This window comes from Phalacrocorax carbo, chromosome 6 (genome assembly GCF_963921805.1).
Source record: "Phalacrocorax carbo chromosome 6, bPhaCar2.1, whole genome shotgun sequence".
Taxonomy (NCBI): domain Eukaryota; kingdom Metazoa; phylum Chordata; class Aves; order Suliformes; family Phalacrocoracidae; genus Phalacrocorax; species Phalacrocorax carbo.
In genome coordinates, this window is record NC_087518.1 from 24,438,386 (window position 1) to 24,461,378 (window position 22,993).

The following is a 22,993-nucleotide window of genomic DNA, read 5'->3' on the forward strand; positions in this document are numbered from 1 at the left end:
CAGTTCCTAAAGAAAAAAATTTAATCAGAAAATAATCAAGTAATCACTGACAGAGGAGGAGGGGTAGATTCTTCAAAAGCATATGCTGAATTGCTCATCTTCATCCTTGCTGAAGCCAGTGGGAACACTGTTAATAGTGAGATTTTTCAGTGCTGACCTCTTTTGTGATTCTTACTTTAACATAGTCGTACTACTTTAAGTCTGGAGTAGTTCCAGAGAAATCAATAACTAACGATGGCATAAAAGTAGAGTTAATGAAATCTGAATTATGCCATGTGAATTAAAAGCTTGCCTTCCTGAGGGGCTAATGTAGGGTGACAGGACATGGTTTCAGGGCCTGGTTTAGGAGGCATGGTGGTGTTGGGTTGACGGCTGGACTTGATGATCTTAGAGTTCTTTTCCAACCTTAATGATTCTATGAGAGTAAAATTCATTCATAGAATAATACATTTTTTTCTCTAGGTACCATTTAAAACAAGGTGACACTAGGCTTTCTCACAGAAATAGCTGTGTGAATTTTACCTGCTTTGTGAACTCTAAAGACAAAGGTGCAAAGAAATTTCCCAAAACAAAACAAAAGTACATGCTTTTTCATATGAGGAAACTACTAAGAATCACGAATCATTAACATTAGAGAAATCAAAAATTTTTGTGTTAAAGTCACAGTTGATGTGATTAGATCAATATGCACCAACTCATTGTGCGTGTGGTACCAGCTGTACCACAGCCGGTACAGCTTAGGAAAGTATTAAGGCAATGCTTAAAAAATAATGAAAGGTTTCCTTTGCACTGAATGACTTTGATATTAAATTACTAAATTCATATTTCAAGCTAAAAGAAGCAAGTGGGGCCTGGGAATAAAATGCAGTTGTATTTGTGAGGTTACAGGTACTATGCTAGATTCTGTCCTTAGCCACACAGGCATGTTGCTGATGAGCCATGTGCTTAGCCAGTGCTCTAATTCACAAAATGTGCTTTCAGTACTTTACATCAGTCTGTACCAATTTAAGAGAGCAATATTTAAATTTGGCATCGTGTTTGTGGTGGACAAGTCCCTGAACTAAACCCTATGTAGTCTAAGAGTGTAATCCTCTATTATCACATTTGGGGGAACATATTATATGATAATTATACATATTAACATATTGTAACATATATATCTGCATATAGATCAATTGATTCCTAGGAATCTGAAATGTCAACAACTCATTCAACTAATTTTATTGATTTGTTTTGGGTCTTTTGCCTTTCAGAACAGTAAACCCGATTCACTTCTAAAAATGGAAGAGGAACACAAATCAGAAAAGATGCCTTTATCAGGAAATAAGGACAACAAATTTACATTCTCTTTCTCTAATAAGAAGTTGCTTGGGTAAGTAAAAAACATGACAATACACATCAATTAAAGGAAGCGGATTAAAAAGTCTTGCCATTATTTATGTTTTTTTATACAAGAAGGTGAAAATCTGCCTTTCTGGTCAATGTAGAAAATAGACTTATGAAAAAAGTTCTTCACTCTAGAACTTGATTTTACTTAGAACCCAGCATAGCTGGCCATAACAGCAGGCAGTCTGTCATGTCTTGGCACTTCATGTTCTTACTAGTTGAGTTATATTAAGTGGGTTTTGTGCAGATCCTATTCAGGGTACTTTTTTAAGAAACTGTTAAATGAATGCTGTGTACCAAAATGCCATGCTATGTGTGCATGTTGTGTATCATGATATACCTTGAGGCAGCTTTAAATAATAGAGTCCTTATTTGAAGCCAGCTGTGGCTACTCCAGCCAGCATCATATTTTGAGATATGAATTGAAGGGATAGAAGTGTGTTTGTAAAATTATTCCAATTTCTGTGGCACCTCTGAAAGTATTCAAGTTGACTGAGATTTCTACATAGAGATAATCATTGTCTTCCTCTCTGTCAATTTGCAAAATGCTTTCCAATCAAAGTATTGTTACTGATTTGTAATTTTTTTTCCCTTCAGTTCAAAGGGAGTCAAAACCCAGCTGAATACTAGTGTGTTTGGGTCACTGCAGAATTTTAAAGAAGATAAAGCAAAACCTGTACGAGATGAATATGAATATGTGTCAGATGATGGTGAGCTAAAAATTGATGAGTTTCCAATCAGAAGGAAGAAAAACACTACAAAAAGAGAACTGTCCTGTAAGAATTTTTCCTGTTTCATCTGTATCTGCACAACAAAGTCTTATGGGTTGATTATCCAAAATTAGTCTTTAAAATCTGTGTGATTTATAATAAAGCAAGCCAATTCTTAACTGTCAGTGAAATATAAGTGGATTTGAATTGCTTTAGAAGTTATGGCTTAGGAATGCTATCTTTTGAAGGGAAAAGAACCATGACTTTGTTTTTCTTCTTTTTTTAAAATCAGTTTTATCAGATAAAAAAGACACTGTGCAGCACACTCCTGTTAAGAAGCCGAAGGTGGAGTCGGTATCATACAAGGTATGGTTATTATTGTACCTAGCACAAGCAAGCACCCATTGTCTGTCTCTAACAGTATGTGGGGCAGTATAGTAGCAAAGCCTTTGTACAGGCTGTTGCCACATCATCTCCTTCATTCTGCAGTCACAGTCTACCCAGAACAGGTAGCATTCAGACATTGCCAGGGCTAAGCATGATTGGGTACTGTGGCTTGAACTGCTTGTACATGATGAGGCCTGATGGGAAGTGTGCATGGAGACCATGACAGTTGCATCATGACACAAGAACAGGAGCAAGCCATAAGATGGAACGGCAAGGGTCAGAAGGAGTTTTCTGTTGTACCTCACTTGATGTTACATTGCTGCCAGGCACAGCTGTGCTCCCTACCTGTGTTTGTTCTCCCATTTCCATGTGCTTTGAACACTGATCATTAAATTTCCCTGCTCACGTTTGACAGATGAAACTTGGAGTAATGCTAATACAACTGGACCCATGTCATTTGGCATTTCACATTACTAGAAGCCCTTAATACCTATTATGTAGCAATTAAAGGTTTTGTTTGCTATCACTTAGCAGATTTTCCCTCTGCCGATTATGGGCTTACATCTAGAATGCCCTTGACTTGATGTGATACTTTAGCATGTCCCTAACTTGAGGCAGTGTCAATGTGCCTGTTTACAGCTTACCTTCACGAAACCGAATAGCACAGGCCTAAGTTTGCTTTCTGTTAGCTCAGTTCTGGAAATTAAATGGCATTAAAATGAAATGTTTTGCCCAACTGTGGTTAATACAAATTCATATTATAATATCTGAATAAGTCAAAGAAAGCAAAATAGCTTGTTAACATAGACATGTAGGTGACTGAAATGTTTGGCCCTAAGAACTAAGGAATCCTTTCCATCCTGGTTTTGTTCAAGAGCAAGTGCAGCCCTCCTCGCCTGAGTCAGTAGTTCATGTCTGGTGCACAGAGAACAGGGAAAAACATACTGGTATCTCACGGCACAGAAGCTTAAGGAGGTAGGCCAGTTTCTGGAGAGGACAATGATTGGCAGTCTAAACAACAAGGGCTGGGACTTCAGAGGCCTGAAAGCAGGGCAAGAATAGGGAAAAAAAGTACTTCTATTGTACTCAGCTACAGTGCATACAGATACCAACCCCAGAAAGAGAGATGCAGGTAGCTTCCTTCAGTGGCCTCGCGTGCCACTGTTTATATGTGTATATCCCATTCCACTGTCAGATCTTCTTGTTCTCTGTCAGTAAGGATGGCAGAAGTGGGTCTGTCCCTGTGTCTGAACTGGCTTTGTTAATAGTCTTGCAGGATACAGGCCTCTGTCCTGATGCATATCTGGGCTGACAGAGATACGGCCACATGTTCACTTCTTTTGCTACGTGGGTCATGGTCTGAAGAGTAGGAGCAGGGGCCAAGAGAATAGCACAGCGCCTGGAAGCACCACTGTTACAGCGGTTTGATCCTATGCACAGGATCAGATCTCAAAGCTGGTTCTCCAGGGTTGGAAGGGGAGAGAAAAACCTGCTGTGCCTACAGGCTGCAAGGAAACTGATTTTTACTGGATACATGGTTTTGTTTGGTTGGGTTTTTTCCCTTCAATTAAAGCAAATTTCAAATGCTAGCCCTGTGTCTTTGGAAGAGCAGCAGGGTGCAGAAATTATTGTGCTGTTCTTATTGATTAACTTGGTGACTTTCTGATTTTTTGAGCCTTTTCCTTGTTTTTGCAGAGTGATGACTCGTCAGATGAAGATTTGCTTCACATTGACACAGAGGCAAAGCCAGGGCGCAATTCCAAAGTAAAGAAAGAGAGTGGAAGTTCAGCAGGAATTCTTGATCTTTTGCAGGCAAGCAAGGAAGTTGGGGGTTTAGAGTATAACACCAACAGGTACGCACCAATGGATGCTTTTTTCCTCTTATCCATAAACAAAAATTACTCTTTTGTGGTTGTGTGCATGTGAGTGAGAGAGAGAATGAATTTTGCAGGTCAGTAACTGCTTTTTTCTCCAGTAAGCAAATTCTGCCTTTATACTGTGATCTGAAGGGAGAGGTGGGAGAGTGTGTGGGAAAGATTTTGGTGCTATAATTTGAATAAATAGAGGCATTTCACATCTGTAAAGGCTGAACATCCATTTTAGCAATAATACTATAGTAGATGAATCATTCAGAAGGAAGTGAGAGTTCAGTGAATGCAGCTTGAGGGCATGAATAATGTTTTTTAATGTAGTAGTAAAGTAATCTAAATGGCCAGCATTCCTTCCATAAGGCATTGTGAGGTGCTGCACAGTTCCACAAACATTGAATGTTTGAAAGAAGAAAATAGGAAACCATCTACCCTCCCTCACACCCCTGGTCATCATTCTTCTCCCCGCCAAAACACATGGCTTGGAAAAAACCAAACTTTTTCATGGGTACTTTTGTACCTAGATTGGAAGTGCTTGCCTGGGCTTGGTTGTGTTTCATGTGGGACCGCTGTCAGTGAACATTGAAGTTGACACTGGATGTCTGGATGTTTTGGAATGTGGTTAATAAGGTACAGCAGTAGATCTTTTAGCAATCCAAACAGTGAGCAGTGAAAAGAAATGCAAAATTGGAAAATATGGTTCCTAGACTCAAATCCTGCAGTTCAGGGCTGTCTGGAACAGGGTTTTGCTTGGGCCCATCTCAATAAAATGTATGGGTTCACTACCTTCACTCTTTACAGGCCAAGTCTGATCTTAAACTACTGATACAGAATTAGGTAACAGAAGCATGCATGTTGTTTCAAAAGAAGCTAGTGGGCCTCTTCACATACAGAAATGTCTTGCTTGACTCAAACCTTAGGAACAAATATCAGGAAGGGGGTTTGGGAATATCAGTTGAGTTTATGGCTTCCATGCACAGAATGACACTGCAGCAGGAACTGCTATGTCTTATGCCCTAGTAGTCTGATGATTAAGTAGATCTTTGCTGCTGCAGTCTTAACGGAATGATTTGTCCCCCATCTTTAGAAAACCAGAGGTATTCACCTAAGCACTTGCCACTGCTCCACAGAGACCACAGCCTTGGTACTTCTGGAAGCTGTGGGCTGTTGGTAAATTGTGGGCACAAGTTTCTAGCCTCTAAATATGCCTGTTGTGCAAATAAAGGAATTATCCTCTGAAAGGTGAGAATTACAAGTCAGTGGTGATGTGGGAAATGATGTGAAACGTGCAGTAAGGCCGCTCTTGTTTGGCATTTTAGTAAGCCAGTTCCATCTCCACTCTGCCTTCATTTGAAAAACACCTCAACCAGACAGGCAGGAAGGACGTGTTGGTTCTCCAGGCTGGCTGCTTGAAGCAGTGATAATCCTACTTGTGATTCATATAGCAGATGTTGCATGGAAGCAAAGAGGTGTGTTGCACTATTTTATACATGTGAAGCAGCAAAACCAATCTGCTTTAGTAGTAAAGCCAGATACCACATTCAGTGGTTGCTGGGGTACCTCAACAGCATCTTTTTCCTCCTTGCTTTCTCTAGGTCTGCCATGGTTATACAAAACCACAGAACCTGTGGGGGAAGTAGAAGTAGGTGTAGGAATGGTCTGAGAATTGAAAACAGACTGGACAGGGAGACTGGTGCTGTCCTCACCTGTGCTGTGCCCTTGCTGGCTGTTGAGTGTGCATGACCCAGGAAGAGTGCAGCTGCAAATTTGAAAGGACTTGTTAAAGTGGAACAAGAAGGTCCCCTCAGAGAGGAAGATATTACCTAAACCTGGGAAAGATTGGAAGTTAAAAGCCGGATCTGGGAATTCCAAGAGATGCCTCGTGGTCAGAAGGGAACATATGGAATAAGTTACCAAAGGAAACCATAGAAGCAAATTTTATCAGTGAGTTTAAAAAAAAAAAAGATAGGTTTTTTGATGTTGAGAGAGAAGATGGAATTTTTTAAGGTTGTGGTGTGGTGACAGAGCTACCGAGAAATCTAAAGCAGAGAGTGTTGCTGAACCAGAAACATCTTCTGGTTCAACCTTCTCAATTTATTACGCAATTGCCTCTTTCACAATTTAGATGGTTGCAAGAGATTAAAGCATATTATATAGACTGACTTCATGCAGGGTATATTAGCTGTGACGTACCAGGCACCTCTGTGAGAGACAGCCTTGCCTTTGTGCATCAACATTTAGAGTTTATTACTTGTTGCAGCACAGTGACAGGGATCGTCATCTCTGGGTGGAACAGAGGTGTGCATGTGGATTCTCCTGTAAGAGTTCTCTTTTCATTCCTAATGTGGGGTGAAAAATGCCAATGATTTTAAAACCAAGTAACGTAGTCACTACATATCCGTAGAAGGTTTATCTTGACAAGGCTGCTATTTCTACAGGAGGTGTGATCTCAATTTAGTCCTGGTTTTCCTGTTACTGCCTTCTTCCTAGTAAGAAGTGGTTGATCAAAACAGCCAACCACCTCCTGTGGTTGCAGAGGTTATGGGGAGAGGTACCAATCCGTCTGCAGCTCCCAGGAAATAGAATATTTTTTGTTGTCTGAGTTCAAGTGGGTCTGTGATTCTAGATTTTCCTGATCTCTTGAGATTTGGCCCTGACTCTGCACCTGCTCTTCAAAAGAAATAATTGCATTCACATTTGTTGTCTATCTGACTGTTCCTGTGCATTCGTTTTCCATTCTGTGTTATGCTGCATAATGGAATTAGTGTTTATGTTGAATTTACACTTACATTTTGGCAGGTAATTAGACATGTTGGCAGGTAGTTAGCTGTATCTAACTCTGGGAATAAAGTTGCCAGTGTAATATGACTCCCATGCTTGAAGTTTGGTATAAAATAAGAAAATTTATCAACCGTTGTAAGAATTAAAAGAAATCTGCCTGGCCATGTTTACACTACTAACCATTTTCTGTATAACATGGTTAGCTGCCTGCTTACGAATGTGCAGAAATGCAGGGGTAAGTGGGAAAAAACAGGTTAAAGAAATGGTCCTCAAAGATTCTCTACCTTGCTTGGGACATGCCTTTTGTCATCTGCAGTGGGTTAAAACTGCCACTCAGTAATGGAGTCGAACTCAGGCCTTTCATTTTTCCTCCCTTCAGCCTGGGCTCTGTACCCAGTGTATTTGTAGACTTTGCGGTTTCTGAAATCAAAGTCGCAAATGCAGTCACATAACTAAACTCTGCATGAATTACTACACTGTGTGTGGTAGTTTAGTGGGAATGTGTCATATCAATTTTGCCTCTTGTATAAACAATTAGGCTTTGGCAGTGTGTGTTGCAGCTTGATTGAAAAAAGCTCCCCATAAATGAAATTACTATGTTTCGTGTCATAATTATGCTAGGCTTTTTAAATGGCCAAAACGTGCGTTTTTAAAAAAAGATGGAGGAAACATGATATTCAAACATAATGTGTTGCAACATAATGCCAACATGGTCATGTCTGACTCTCAGGAACAATTTCCATCTTTCTCTACTTGTAAGGCAGATAAAAGGTTGGCATATGTATGTATTTGTATATATACATATATATATATGTACGTATGCTCTGGATACTCCATGTAGCAGCAGTGTAGGTAGGTCTATGTGGAATCTCCTTTGCCCACACAGTGGTCTGTGCAGATGAGAGCCAGCTCTCAAGGGGGAAGCATGGAACCCTGTCAGACCAGAACCAGAGGAAGCAGGTCAGGGCTTTTTGTGATAATGACCTTATCTGAATTGTGTGAAACTTTATTTTGTAAAATATCGTATTGTCATTTGCAGCTGACCAAACTGAATGCCCTGATGGCATTACCTAGATTGCTCTAGAGAACTGCATCTCCCATACTTGTGTCAGTGGTTGCAAGATGGGGAGATATAATGACAGAGGTCCTGCATAAAGGCTGCTGCAAATGTGGAAAGAGTCTGAAAGAATTGAAATGGAATATGGAAAAAGCTTGGAGGGACTGGTAGTCACATGATCTTGAACTGAGCAAAATTGTTGTTTCCAGGTCTGATTCAAAAAGGGAAGGTAATGCTGGTTTTGTATTTGAAATTATTTGAGTTCCATAGTTTTATACAACCATGACTTCTTCAAAATATTGATAAGACATTACTGTCTTGGCTCCACTTCTTTTTGTGGTTCATTTGCATTTGGCCACAGGTAGAGTGAGGGGGAGTGCAGAAATGACAGGGAAATACTGTTGCAGAGAGAGGACAGCAATTTATTGCCTTCCCCTTATATGCACAACTGTTTTTTAATGGTTCTTATTTGAAGTATTCCAGAGTAACAGCAGTTGGAAGGGACCTCAGGAAGTCACCTAATGCAGCTGCCTGCTCACAGCACATCCAGCTGCAAAGTTTCACCTGATTGTTCAGGGCATTGCCCTGGTGAGTTTTAAAATGATAAATAAACAAAAACAAATCTAAAAATAGATAAATAAAAATGGATGGGGATTCTGCAGCCTCTCTGTGTGAGCTGCTTGGCCACCCTCAATATGGACCTTTTCTTCCTGGGTCAGGTTAGGATTTCCCCTGCTACAGCTTGTGACCACTGCCTTTCATCCTATTGCTGTGCACCGCCAAGAAGGGTCTGGCTCTGGCTTCTCTGTAACCCCATGAGATAGTTCTTGTTTCAAGTTAGTTCTTATTGCCATTTAGAAAATGCTCAGTGGTTCCTGTAACTTCCCTTTGCCCTTATCTATTTTTCCCCTAATCTTTAGATGAGACTGGGTGATAGTTATTCAGAGGCAAGGTGAGACATTAGTGAGATTACTGTCTGTCATACCTGTCTTGCTCTTTGGTGCCTCCAGCTGTCTGTGTAGGCAGCATGGAGGATGTGGAAGAAGCCACCCCTCAATGAGTAATATTCTGCTGCAATTAATAAATTCAGTTTCTAAATGTGAGGATACAGGTGAAAGGCTCAGTAATTGCTTATGAAAGGAAGGGGATGATCTGCCTAGAGATGTTGAACCCTCAGAGAGAGATGGCAGTAGTAGAATTGGTTGTGAAAAGTGAGGCACCAGCTCCCTGCCTGATACCTTCTCCTAGCTTCAGTGTGTTGGGATTATTCCAGTGCCCAGGCAGCACAGGGGCCAGCCTCAACTAAGGAAGTAAAACCTTAGTCTATGCTGAATTCCATGTATTCTTGTCATGATCATGGCTGTTTGCCTATTGTTACCTGCACTGGAACATGCTGTCAGGGAAAGGATGCTCTTGTCAAGTCCAGGCGGGTAACACAGGCAATGTGAAAGCCCCAAAATGTAGCCTGAAGGGATGCTTTATGCTCTCCTTCCTGGCAAAGATACTGCTAGCAACAGCAAGCTGTTCTGGGACACTGAGGCCCAGAGGCTTAAACCCAACACAATAAATAGTTGCAGAGAGCACTGTGTGTAGGGCGCAAAGCCATCTGTGTCATACAGACCAATGTCTTCTGCCTCAGGTTCCCACTGAGTTGAGTTGCCCTTCCCTGCCCCTCATCATGCTGTCCCAACCAGCGCTGCAGGCTGGTCAACCCTGGGGGAGCTTTTATTTGAGATGAGTTTTAACAGCAAATTTTCCTTTCTGTTTCTTCTCTCTGTTAATAATGTGAAAACATGCTGCCAGTTTCAACTCGCAGGAGCAGCAGCAGAAAGGCAGTTGCTGGTGATGGTGATGCATGTGGCTCATTAGCAGGCTGGTGAGCTCAGGCTGCTCGGTGCGGTGCAAGCCCGACCTGTCGGGCTCTGTACCAACTCAGCGTGGGCTCCGGATGGGAGCTGGGCCTGGCATACCTCAGCCTTGTCCTCTGCATTTCAGCCCTGTGGGTCATTCAGGTGGCCACCGTGCTGCTTTGGCCATGCCTTTTTGGTCATCTGAGTGGTTCTTTTGTCTGCGGACTGTATGGCAGTTGCACCAAGGTTTATCATGCGGTGCTGGGTGTTACAGGAGAAGCTGGCAGTTTCCAGTGTGGACCTCTTTCAGTTCCTGCACTGTACACAGCTGAAAATTACCAGATGCTTGCTAGGCAGCAAATGGTTATTGCAGCAAACTAATCTCTCAATCGTGTCCTTGTCTTTACAAGCGTAAAAGGAAACAATAAAATCCTGAGAAGGGAGGCTGTGCAAAATGCTGAAGTGGAGCCCACTACAAAAGGCACAAACTGCTACCGGTCAGTTTATTAAAGTGCCCTTTTCTCTGTTCATCCACAACATCATTTTTTAGTTTGAGGAAAGGAAAGCAAGGCTGCCAGGATTTGCAGAGCAGTGGCAGGGTCTGCGCTATCGCCAAGTGCCACCTTGCTGTGTGTTCGAAGGGCCCTTGCCAGCCAGCTGCTGGGAAGGGAGCACCGGGACAGAAGCACTCTGGCTCCTTTGCTCCTGCTCCCATGTTCATTTAAAATGTTTTTTAAGTCATAGCTGTAACTCACAGATAGTTTACTTTCATAGATGTTTCTTTTGAAATCATTGCTGAATCTACAGAAAGAGGATATGGCCTTCCAGAGCTTAAAAATTGCTTCCTGATTCTTCTTGAACTTTTTTTGGCTTCGAAAGCTGAAATAACTCTAATGGAAGAACACACAAGCCCATGCCCTAATGAGAAACACTTTGCCCCGTATGTAGCTCTGTCTCCTTGAGACATTTCACCCACACATTCAGGTTGTAGTTTGACTCTCAGAACCACTGGTTTTGATCATATTCCACAATTTATTTGTTGAAGATTGTGTTGCTTAAGGGAGTTCCTCTCTGATTTGCCCATTTAGTGGTCAGTGTTCGATGGTCTGTTTGTGGTGTTTTAAGTGTCCGGTGTTTGCAAAAACAGTTGGGGGAAAAATTGAAAGAAAATATATTAATTGCTTATAGATAGTGCAAAATATGCCTTTGACAGGGAGAAAGCTAAGGCACCTGGCATGATAATGAAGGGATTAAAACATCTCTTTCCTAAATAAGTTTTTCGATGTTCTTCTATTCCCTGAGTTGCTAGCTGCTAACACCAGTCTTAACTAATTTTCAGGATTATTTATAAATGCAATTAGTGCCCGGAAAATGCCATTATGTCTTTTACGTTACTCTGTCTGGAGTCTTGTAATGGTTTAAAGTGGATTAAATTAAGATCAAGTAAGACAAAGCAATGTGGTACTGCTAACTTACTTGGGAAATGCTGTATGTTAGTGGCTTCTATTGCATAACTGTAAAAAATATCATTACCACAGTGAGGTTTTTTGCATTTCACTATTTGCCCAAACTCCAAAGTTCTGGTAATATTTGATTATGTGTTCTGCCTGTTGCAGAATTAGTCTGGCATTCTCTGACACGATTATTGTTCTTCTATGTTCTTCTATATTGCAGGGAGCGTGCTTTCCCACCTCGCTAAATCATAGAATCATAGAATCATTAAGGTTGGAAAAGACCCTTAAGATCATCAAGACCAACTGCTAACCTATCACTGCCAAGTCCGCCACTAAACCATATCCTCAAGCACCACATCTACCCTTCTTTTAAATACCTCCAGGGATGGAGACCCCACCACCTCCCTGGGCAGCCTGTTCCAATGCTTGACAACCCTTTTGGTGAAGAAGTTTTTCCTAATATCCAACCTAAACTTCCCTTGGTGGAGCTCGAGGCCATTTCCTCTCGTCCTATCGCTTGTTACTAGAGAGAAGAGACCGATGCCCGCCTCGCTACAACCTCCTTTCAGGTAGTTGTAGAGAGAGATAAGGTCTCCCCTCAGCCTCCTCTTCTCCAGACTAAACAACCCCAGCTCACTCAGCCGCTCCTCATAAGACTTGTTCTCTAGACCCTTCACCAACTTTGTTGCCCTTCTTTGGACACACTCCAGCACCTCAATGTCCTTCTTGTACTGAGGGGTGCAAAACTGAACACAGTACTCAAGGTGCAGCCTCACCAGTGCTGAGTACAAGGGCACGATCTCTTCCCTACTCCTGCTGGCCACACTATTCCTGATACAAGCCAGGATGCCACTGGCCTTCTTGCCGCCTGAGTACACTGCTGGATTACATTCAGCCAGCTGTCAACCAACACCCCCAGGTCCTTTTCCTCCAGGCAGCTTTCCAGCCGCTCCTCTCCAAGCTTGTAGTGTTGCATGGGGTTGTTGTGACCCAAGTGCAGGACCCAGCACTTAGCCTTGTTAAATCTCATACCGTTGGCTCTGGCCCAACGATCCAGACTGTCCAGGTCCCTCTGTAGGGCCTTCCTGCCCTCCAGCAGATCAACACTTCCACCCAGCTTGGTGTCATCTGCAAACTTACTGAGGGTACACTCAATCACCTCATCCAGATCATCAATGAAGATCTTGAACAGGACCGGCCCCAACACTAAGCCCTGGGGAACACCACTCATGACCAGCCGCCAACTGGATTTGACTCCGTTAACCACCACTCTCTGGTCTCGGCCATCCAGCCAGTTTTTAACCCAGTGCAGAGTGCACTCGTCCAAGCCGTGAGCAGCCAGCTTCTCCACGAGAATGCTGTGGGAGACGGTGTCAAAGGCCTTACTATACTCCAAGTAGACAATGTCCACAGCCTTCCCATCATCCACTAAGCAGGTCACCTTATTGTAGAAGGAGACCAGGTTAGTGAGGCAGGACCTCCCTTTCATAAACCCATGCTGGCTGAGCCCCATCCACTGGGTGTCCTGCATGTACTGCATAATGGCATTCAAGATGATCTGCTCCATGACCACCGAGGTCATGCTGACAGGCCTGTAGTTCCCTGGATCCTACTTCCAACCCTTCCTATAGAGGGGCGTCACATTCGCTAGTTTCCAGTCATCTGGGACCTCCCTGGTTGACCAGGACTGCTGATAAATGATGGAGAGTGGCTTGGTGAGCTCCCGTGCCAGCTCCCTCAGTATCCTTGGGTGGATCCCATCTGGTCCTGTGGACTTGTGAACATCCAGGTGGAGGAGCAGGTCGGTGATTGCCACCTGTTCAACAGCTGGGACTTCATTCTGCATACTATCTCCATTTCCCAGCACAGGGGCCCGACAACCCTGAGGATGACCAGTCTGACTATTAAAGACTGAGGTAAAGAAAGCATTAAGTACCTCAGCCTTCTCCTCATCTTTCCTGGCAAGGTTACCTTCCGCATCCAACAAAGGAGGGAGATTCTCCCTGGCCCTCCTTTTGTCACTGATGCATTTATAAAAACATTTTTTGTTATCTTTAACGGTGGTGGCCAGTTTAAGTTCCAGCTGGGCCTTCACCTTCCTAATCTTTTCCCTGCATAACCTCACAACATCCTTGTAGTCCTCCTGAGTCACCTGCCCCTTCTTCCAAAGGTGGTAAACTCTCCTTTTTCTCTTGAGTTCCAGCCAAAGCTCCCTATTCAGCCGAGCCAGTCTTCTCCCCCGCCTGCTCGACTTATGGCACATGGGAATGGCCTGCTCCTGCGCCTTTGAGACTTCCTTCTTTAATAACATTCAGCCTTCCTGGACTCCTTTGCCCTTCAGGACTGCCTCCCAAGGGACTCTGTTAACAATCCAAAGCCTGCCATTCTGAAGTTCAGGGTACCGGTTTTGCTGACCCTCTTCCTTACTTCTCCAAGAATCAAGAACTCTATCATGTCATGGTTGCTGAGCCTGAGACAGCCTCCAACCACCACATCACCCACCAGGCTTTCTCTGTTCGTAAATAGCAGGTCCAGCAGGGCACCTCCCCTGGTTGGCTTGCTTACCAGCTGCGTCAGGAAGTTATCTCCCACACACTCCAGGAACCTCTGAGACTGCTTTCTCTCTGCTGCGATGTATTTCCAGCAGATATCTGATAAGTTGAAGTCTCCCACAAGAACAAGGGCTAGAGATTGTGAGACTTCAGCCAGCCATTTGTCAAGTACTTCATCTGTCTCCTCATCCTGATTGTGTGGTCTATAACAGACTCCCACCAGGATGTCTCCCTTATTGGCTTTCCCCTTGATCCTTACCCATAAGCACTCAACCTTATCATTACTGTTGTTGACTTCTAGACAGTCAAAACACTCTCTAACATACAAGGCTACCCCTCCACCTCTCCTTCCTTGCCTGTCCCTTCTAAAGAGCTTGTAGCTATCCATTGCAGTGCTCCAGTTGTGTGAGTTATCCCACCATGACCCACCATGCAGATGGTGACCACATCATAGTTTCCCTGGTGCGCAATGGCTTCCAGCTCCTCCTGTTTATTGCCCATGCTGCATGCATTGGTATAAATGCACTTCAGTTGATCTATTGATCTCTTCTCCAACACAGGCATGCCAGCCCAGGCTCATTCCTAGCAAGCCTGGTTTTATCTCCTTCCCCCTTCATATCTAGTTTAAAGCCCTCTCAACAAGGCCTGCTAACTCCTGAGCCAGAATCCTTTTCCCCCTTTGCAACAGGTGAACCCCATCTGTCTCCAGCAGGCCTGGTGCCATGTAAACTGCCCCATGACCAAAAAACCCCAAAATTCCACCACTGGCACCAGCCTCTGAGCCACATGTTAATGAGATGGGACTTTCTGTTCCTTTCCGTATGTCTCCTGGCGGGATGTAGGAAAACACTACCTCCACTCCTGATCCTTCAAGTAATCACCCCAGTTCTCTAAAGTCCCTTTTGATTGTCTTTGCACCTCTCTCAGCTACCTCATCACTGCTGACCTGAACAACCACTAGTGGATGATAATTGGATGCTTTTACTAGCCTAGAGAGCTTCCTGGTAATGTCTCTTCTCCTTGCCCCAGGGAGGCAGCAGACTTCCCTATGGGATGGGTCTGGTCAGCATATCGGGTTCCAGAGCCTCATACCTATTGTGTAAGGGCACCTTGGGGGGCAAAGTCAGCCGGGAGAGGATTCGCCTACTGTGCCGAGCAGGGATCTGCATCCATCTTCCGTCTCTTGGGTCCCCTCCCTCTGCCTGGCAGCACAAGGGCAGGGGGGCCACTCGTCCTCTTGATGCTTCTATCTGGTGCACTTGTCTCAGGGATGGTAGGGAGTGGCTCCACCAGTCTATCTCCCTCTCGCATTCCCTAATACTCCTCAGTCTTGCAACTTCTTTCAGCTCTTCCACCGTGCTGAGCAGATCCTCCACCTGCTCGCACCTCACGCAGGTCCTGTCTCGGGAGCCCTCCATGACTGGAGCAAGGCTCTGGCACTCATTGCAGCCAGACACCTGGGTGGCTGCATGTTTTAGTGGGAGTTCTGTCTGCGTCACCACATGCCTTCTGGTGATAGCCGTTGTCCGAGCGGAGACCACGGCTAAGTCTTTTTCCGGGAGAGCGTAGACCACGAGGAGAGCTCGCCAGCTGCCTGCTCGCTCTGCCTGTGCAAACTGCCGTGCAAACTGCTGCACCGCGCCCTCTCTGACGCACCACGCCCTGTTTGTGCACTCCTGGTTGCTCGTGCTCCCTAGGGGCCTGTTTAAATCTCCCACCTTTGCCCCAGCAACGCCCAAGCCCGTCTGCCTCGCTCGCAAGAGCAGCTGGTTGTTTTTGGTGCGAGGGCCCCACCGGGCTCTTTGTCGGGTTCCCTGGCACAGGAAACCTCCTTTTCTACCCCAATCTAGCGCCCAGTCGCAGGACTTACTGTTGCTGCTGCCGCGTGCCTCACCAACTCAAATGTACATGCCAGTCAGAATGTACACATCATTTCACCTCAGCCTAGTCTGTAGGAGTGTGTTTCTTTCTATAGTAGATGTGCCATGCCTGTTGACAACTGGCAATAAAATACCAAAAAGCAAGTTCAATGAAAGCAAGGTTTCCACCCACCCAGTAGTCCACCCATCTAGTCCGTATCTCTCTCCAGCATCTCCCATAATCCACATCCACATCAGAAAACCCTCCCAGTGCAATGCAGAAATCTCTTGAATTGCTTGTGCCCTACCATGTTGCTCTTCCAGCAGATCCTGGAGTGGTGACAGCCCCCAGTGTGAACTGTGATCATGAGCTTCCTTCCAGTTGTTCTAGTTCTTCCTCTGATTACTTGGCAGTATGTAGCAGAAGCCCAAGCATGACATCCCTCTCCAGTGCTGACCCATAAGTCTTCAGAGTTGGTAGTAGAGACACTGGATTGTTGGGAATGCTGTTACAGGCTTTGAAAAGTTACTTGACCCCCATCCTCACCCACCAGCGACAACAGCCCCCAGGGAGCTATCCATCACACGCCCAGCTGCGCAGTGCACAGCTTCCTGGCTTCTGGGGCACCAACCCCAAATCTAACGTGCTGTCTGTGATATTGCTGTTAGCAGAAAAATAGCTGGTGTCACTTGTGGCATGCCCAGCTGCTCAGAGGACAGTAATCAGGAAATCTCTTCTAGCAACACTGTACAGTGAAAGAAGTCAACTGTGAGGGTTCATGTTTTTCTGGAGTTGCTAATAGCTCTTGTATTTCTCAATGTTTCCCCACAGTCAGCCACCTGCATCACCCAGCACACAAGAAGCAATCCAGGGTATGCTATCGATGGCAAACCTCCAGTCATCAGAGTCCTGCCTCCAGACATCATGGGGTACCAATCAGGCAAAGAATAACTCCATCTCCACACAAAACTCTAAAAAAACAGGTGGTGGCAGCAACAAAAATGCCGGCAAGCGTTTACTAAAGAAAAGCACAAAGAACAGTATTGACATCGAAGATTACGATGAAGATCAGGACCACTTAGATGCCTGTTTTAAAGATTCAGATTATGGTAAGTACAAAGGAAGCAGTCTGAGTGAGTGTGTTCCTGGTATGCATGTACAGATTTGTGTGTGTTTGCAAATACCTTCCATGTTTCTCACGATAGGCTTGCTCCCTTTCTGTCCCATTGAAATCTACTGGGTATTTTGGTAAGGAGGAGTGCAAATAACAAGAGGTCTGCATGGCAAAATTAAGCAAACACTGTACGATAGGTAGACTGACTACAGAGCTAGTGGTGATATGGCCATCCAGGTAGACTCTATTTGAGGCATGTCACAATCAGAAGATCATAAGAGGTGTGGAAACCCGCTGAAACTGCAGCAGTCAGCCAAGAACAGGAAACTGTCCCAGAAATGTGTGTCAGGTACTGGTATTTATGACAGAAATGTCCTCGTCTGCACAATAGCAATGAAATATCTAGCTAAGATGAATGAGAAGTTGAATTTGTGCTTGGAAAAGGGATCCAATGGTATTTAGAATGTTGGTAGAGGGTGCATGCATCTGAAGCAGAAATGGGCACAAAGCCCAATTGCACCAGTTCTATCAGTTCTGCCATAATAATCTGCAGAAGTATTTTTGAATATAAGAAGTGAGGAAATGAAGAAAAGTAATCATGTGAAGACTGATAGGGGCTGGAAAGCCTGAAGTCCCAAAGAGGGCAAGAAGTTGGTAGAGGCTTATGCTGCATAACAGGAGAGTCTATGTGTGTGTTTAAGTCTCCCCGGCAAGCGTAGCCATCAGAAATCATCTGTTAATGATTGGAAAAATGGAGTGTGTGTTTTCACATTATTATTAACAGAGACGCCAAGGAAAAATGGAGATGCTGTGACATGTTGTAGAAGGCTGCCCAGCCGTTCAGAGTGCACTGCACACACTGGGATGCAGTGGTAGCACTGGAAGGTGCTTTGGGAAAGAGCACCTTCATGAAGCTGTTGGACAGGGGTGTGGTTTACAGTCAGATGCCACTCATGAACAAGGCTGTGTTCTACTGAAGGGTGGATTTGCTCATTATGTGTCTGTGCTGCCAGTGAACAGAGAGTGTTTGTTGTGAGCAGGCTTGGTTTCCAGAGGCTCTGTTCGTGCCACATCTGATCTGCAGACTTCTAGTATCAATGGCCGAATGTCACAGTAATGCCAAAATCAGTAATGATGTAACAAATGGCAACTGGCAAGAAAATGAAATGCATGTAAAAACAAAATCCAAAAACTTCATAGTAAAGGCTGGGACAAAATTCAGACAGATAAGTTGGTGTTTATCCCAGAGGCCTTCGGTAGAATGATTCACGTTCATCTTTTGGACACGCACACCATGCCTCATTTCCCTCTGCCTAACTGTGCAGGAATCATGCAGGCCAGGAAGGTGTGGTGCTGAATGGAGCAGTTGGCTGACGCGTCTTCAGTACCAGTCTTGCTTGTGATAAGGAAACCTGTTTATGCCTCTTCTGGCTGTGCTGCCACTCCACAGACAAGACTCATTTTTCCTGTCTGAGAAATTTCACTGTGTATCCTAAAAGTAGCTTGTCACAATTTAATGACAGCAGCTCCCTAATGTAGTGTGTGGATGAGAGCAGGAGAAAGGCTCCTGAATGTTGCAGCTGTGTCAGCACTCAGTGGTACATCTGGGAGACCTTGGTATTCCAGCTGTGATGCCTGTAGTCACCGCATGTGTACAGAGCAAGTGGACCTCTCTGCAGAGTAGACCTGTCTCCTACACTGAAGCTATTGCCTTTGTTTCCTACTGTAGTTTACCCTTCTCTCGAATCAGATGAAGATAATCCAGTATTCAAATCCCGATCAAAGAAAAGGAAAAGTTCAGATGATGCCCCTTACAGTCCAACAGGTAAGTCCATATGGTCTTTGCTGCCAGACTCAGGCTAAGTGTGCAGGTCCCTTAAAAAACCAGCCATTTTTCAAGGAGTGTGGCAATTGTACGACCACAACTAGCAATTTCTTTATCACGTGAAGGATTAATCCTTTCCAGTGCAGTGGGAGATGATATCATGCCCTGGGACTCATGCCAGCAATGCTAGCCTTTCTCCATCAATCAGCTGGCAGGAAAAAGTCATTCCTGGGCAGGTTGTTGGTTTATTTTTCTTCACACTCTTGGTGATGGAACAATTGGCAGCCACTGTAGCAGTGGTATAACAGTGAAACCCCAGACAGATGAGTAGCCATGGCTTTTAGGTGTTGACTGTGTAAAGAGAAATGAGAGAGAGTGTAAGAATGGTCCCTTCCAGGTTCAGCCAAAGCTGGTGGTTTGGAAGGGTGTTTTTGTTCTGGCTCACCAGAGGCAGTGACAGGCTGAGAGGGTCCTTAGACCCCTTCGATGTGGCCCACTTACAGGGGAGTCTCCACAGCTTGTTGTGTGTGTGACAAGGAGCCCATATCTCATCAGCTTGTGGCACTGCATGTCCACCCCCAGCTGATGGGGCAGTGAACACTGTCCATTTGGAAATGATGCTGGAGTTGCTCATATCTGTAGTGTAGACAGAAAGATCCCGTGGCTTTGGCTTCAGGTAGCTGTAGCTGCCAGTGAAGTTGCTCAGCTGTGTTACTTTTTTATTGGCAGCTTCTCCCCAAGCCATTGTGACTGGTGGCTGTCAACACCTCCTGGCTTTACATGCATCCTGGGGAAGGAAGGGCAGGGGCTGCGGCATCCCTGGCCCTCCCTGCTCAGGAGGGCAGAGCCTTGCTGCCCAATATGTGATTACGCTGCACAGGCACATTCTGTGTGCCTTACCTGCATCTGCTTTCCTTGTAGCACGAGTTGGCCCCTCGGTGCCTCGACAAGACAGACCGGTGCGAGAGGGCACGAGAGTCGCCTCCATTGAAACTGGACTCGCTGCTGCCGCCGCGAAGTTGTCACAGCAGGTGAGGTTGCTTGAGAAGCAGTAGTTGGCAGGAAAGGAAAGCCCTCTCCCCCAGCAGCAGAGTCATGCCCAAACAGCAGAGCAGTGTCAGTCCTTCTCAGTGTTTGTTCATGCCAGTGACACAAGGCTCAGCCATCTCAGGGGTAATAAATGGGATGAAAGTCCAGTAGTGCCACACTGTGTCTGACAACGCTCCAGCACAGAGCCGGAGATGTATCAGAAGTGTAGAGAAGTGTGAGCAAGTGAGCATAGCTACCAGGCTAAGATAGAAGGAGGCTACCCAAAAGGAGTGTGCATGAACTGCATATTGAGGTGTGTTTGAGAGTCTGGCTGGTGTGATTGCCTTGGCTGTGGAAATCGGCTGCTGAGAAGTATAAGGATTGACTTAGAAAGATTTGGTAAACTGTGGGTAACTATGGGTTGATTTAAGCAAAAATATTGAGGCACTTTGGGTATTGATAACTGTCTGGTCTCTGAAGAGGTCAGATAGATACTAAGCACCTAAGGCACATAGGCCCCACAAATGTGACACCATGAGGCACAAAGGTGACAAGGTCTGCTGGAGCAAGGTTGGCGAGACACCTTGGCAAGTCACTGGAGATGCAGGTTTTGGTGGCATTGGGCTTCTGGTATGCATGCGGTTGAGTAGAAGAGCACTAAGAATAGTAGCAGGGTTTCATCAAGAAGTGGACTGAAGGTAGGCAAGGGAAACACCATGGTGACAGTTCTCATGGTATGTATGTATAAGTGCAGTTACAGGTTGAGAGGTAACGTGTGTGTCCGAGCAGGAATCAGAGTCTGTGAATCAGTGGGATGTTTAATATCCTCCATGCTATTGTGAAAGTGTATGAAGATACCTGAAGATAGGAGGTGCCAGTTTTTGTGGAACATCGACAAGTTTGTTTGTGCAAAACCACGCTGGTCTCCCAAGGCAGGGTCATTTTTGTCCTGGCTGGCTTCCACGCGCTGCAGTGTATGCAGAGTTAACAAACGAGGCTCTGCACAGAGCGCATACATAGATGCAAGAAAGGCAAGCACATACATGCAGCAGAGCGAGCTGTGAGCGAGGTGGTATCAGAACAGACCCTGAGCAGTTTGTACGTGGCAAACTTCATGTGTTTCGTTGTATCAGGACCCTAAGCAACGCTGCTGGCCCTTGCCATAGCTAAAGGTCTTCTGGGGGTTAATCTGAGCTTCATGTTTGTCATTTTAAAGGAGGAACAAAAAGGCAAGAAGAAAAAAAATACCAAAAAGAAGCTGTCAACCAACAATGCGAACAAACCGGCTCAGGAAGGCAGCTCGCCAGAGCCGAAGCTGGAGTCACATGCCAGCAGCCTCACAGATCACGAGTACACCGCAGGGGCCAGCACCTTTGGGGTCGCCCAGCCTAACAGGGGATCGCAGCCGATGGCACCCGGTGTTTTCCTCACACAGAGGAGACCCTCATCATCCTCGCAGAACAATGCCTCCACCAAAGGTACCAGGAAGCGCCTGGGGTTATGGTGTAGGAATGGGGAAGGGTGAATTGGTCATGTAATCCATACCTTTTGCAGGGCCCTCACATGTTGTGTCTGTCACAGGTATGTAGAAGTGCTTCAGCAGGTTAGATCTGGTCAGAGATAGGGCCCATGGCCTTGGCTGTCCTGGCACTGTGGGCCCAAATATGCATTTTGCTGCTGGGCTGTTTGTTGCAAGGTGTAAGGCATCTCATGCTAGGAAGTACTCCCCACCATGCCCTGAGGATTCTGAGGAACACCTGCAGTGGTCACGTCGCAGTCCAGCCTGTCAGGTGAAGCCTTGTCCAGGGAAAGACGCATCCATGAAGGCTGTTCTGCCCAGGGCTAGGTCAGGCATTGCTGTGGTGTGGTGGTGTCTGTATACCAGTACGTCTGCTGACATGTACACAAGGACATCCTACCGAGCAGGTGTAGAGCAGTGCAAATCTGCAAACCTGTCCTGAGAGTTGCCACAAGGGAGCAGAGGAATATCAAACCTTGGGAGTAACACAGCTACACAACCAAGAGAGAGAAAGAGGTTTCTTCATGTCTGCCATAGGGAAAGTGTTATAAAGCTGAGGATGTCCTGAAGTCTGGGCTAGGAACTCTTGTTCTCTGCTTGAACTTTGCTCAGAAAGTGTGTCAGAGACAGGCATGTGGGACAGGCACCGTGTAGCATGAAGATTAAGTGTGCGATCATACTGGGAGATGCCCTGATGTAAACAGTGAGGCAACGCTGCAGATGTTCCCTGCATTCCCCTATTTTTGAGCAGAGCAAGTTAGAAAAGGTGCACGGTGTCCTGCCAAAGAGTAAAACGTCAGAGCAGCTTGAACGGGCCATAGAGGAGGACGTGTATAGCCTGTGGTAGGTGCTAGGGTCCTGCCAGGAGCTGGTAATAACTGAGGCTGTCTGCAGAACCGGAGTGCAATGAACATATTTGCCTGGAATTGTGTCTTAGTGGTGAAACGGTGGCATTAGTAAAACAGGTCCAAGCCAGTGGAAGATGTGATGGGAAGAGGAGTGCTGAATGGAGCCGAACCTAGCCTGGCCAGTAAGCTGGGTGGCCCACTCAGGGCACCGTGAAGGGAGCCTAACCAGGCACATGGATCACACCTTGCCCATGGTATAGCTCAGTCCTCAAAGGAGGGAAGGAGCCATGTGCCAAGAAAGCAAGTGGCTGACCTCGTAGAGAGTGGAGCACTTCCAGGGCCTCCCGTACAGGGTCTCGGACAGCTGGGGGCTTAAAGAGTCTTAAAGAGTGAGGTGAAAGGGTGAGAAATGAGGCAACTTCCCATGGAAAGTGTCGTCCACGTTGTCATGGTCTTTAAGGTTGGGGCACTTAATGGAGATGGGAAAAGTGGAGAGGAGCTGAGTCTCTGCAGGTATCACAAAAGAGTGCACCAATGGCGGCATGATGGGAAGAGGAAAGGCTGTGTTAGTTTGTGTGGTGCCTGGCAGTCCCAGGTGCCTTGGTGACCAGGGGAGTTTCTGGCCAAAAGGTGGTGGCTGGCAAGCTGCGGTAGCTGCAGCAGTCCGTGAGGACCAGTACACAGGGAGCACAGACCTCAGCGAACCACACAGCTCTTGAGCAAGGGCCTGGGCTCGTTGTGGTGGTGTTCTCT

At 45.6% G+C, this 22,993-nt stretch overlaps 1 protein-coding gene across 6 annotated transcripts in view; it reads left to right on the forward strand.

The window, feature by feature from the left end:
* Nucleotides 1-22,993, forward strand: part of PHF2 (PHD finger protein 2) — a 93,094-nt gene that overhangs the window by 68,218 nt on the left and 1,883 nt on the right. For 4 of the 6 annotated variants that reach the window (XM_064454281.1, XM_064454282.1, XM_064454284.1 and 1 more), the window contains 8 exons: nucleotides 1,254-1,372; nucleotides 1,984-2,162; nucleotides 2,389-2,462; nucleotides 4,179-4,336; nucleotides 16,737-17,014; nucleotides 18,749-18,844; nucleotides 19,766-19,875; nucleotides 21,090-21,351. In XM_064454281.1, the coding sequence (XP_064310351.1) occupies nucleotides 1,254-1,372; nucleotides 1,984-2,162; nucleotides 2,389-2,462; nucleotides 4,179-4,336; nucleotides 16,737-17,014; nucleotides 18,749-18,844; nucleotides 19,766-19,875; nucleotides 21,090-21,351 (1,276 nt within the window). The remainder of the gene's footprint in view (nucleotides 1-1,253; nucleotides 1,373-1,983; nucleotides 2,163-2,388; nucleotides 2,463-4,178; nucleotides 4,337-16,736; nucleotides 17,015-18,748; nucleotides 18,845-19,765; nucleotides 19,876-21,089; nucleotides 21,352-22,993) is intronic. The other 2 variants (XM_064454283.1, XM_064454286.1) reach the window with 2 other exon arrangements.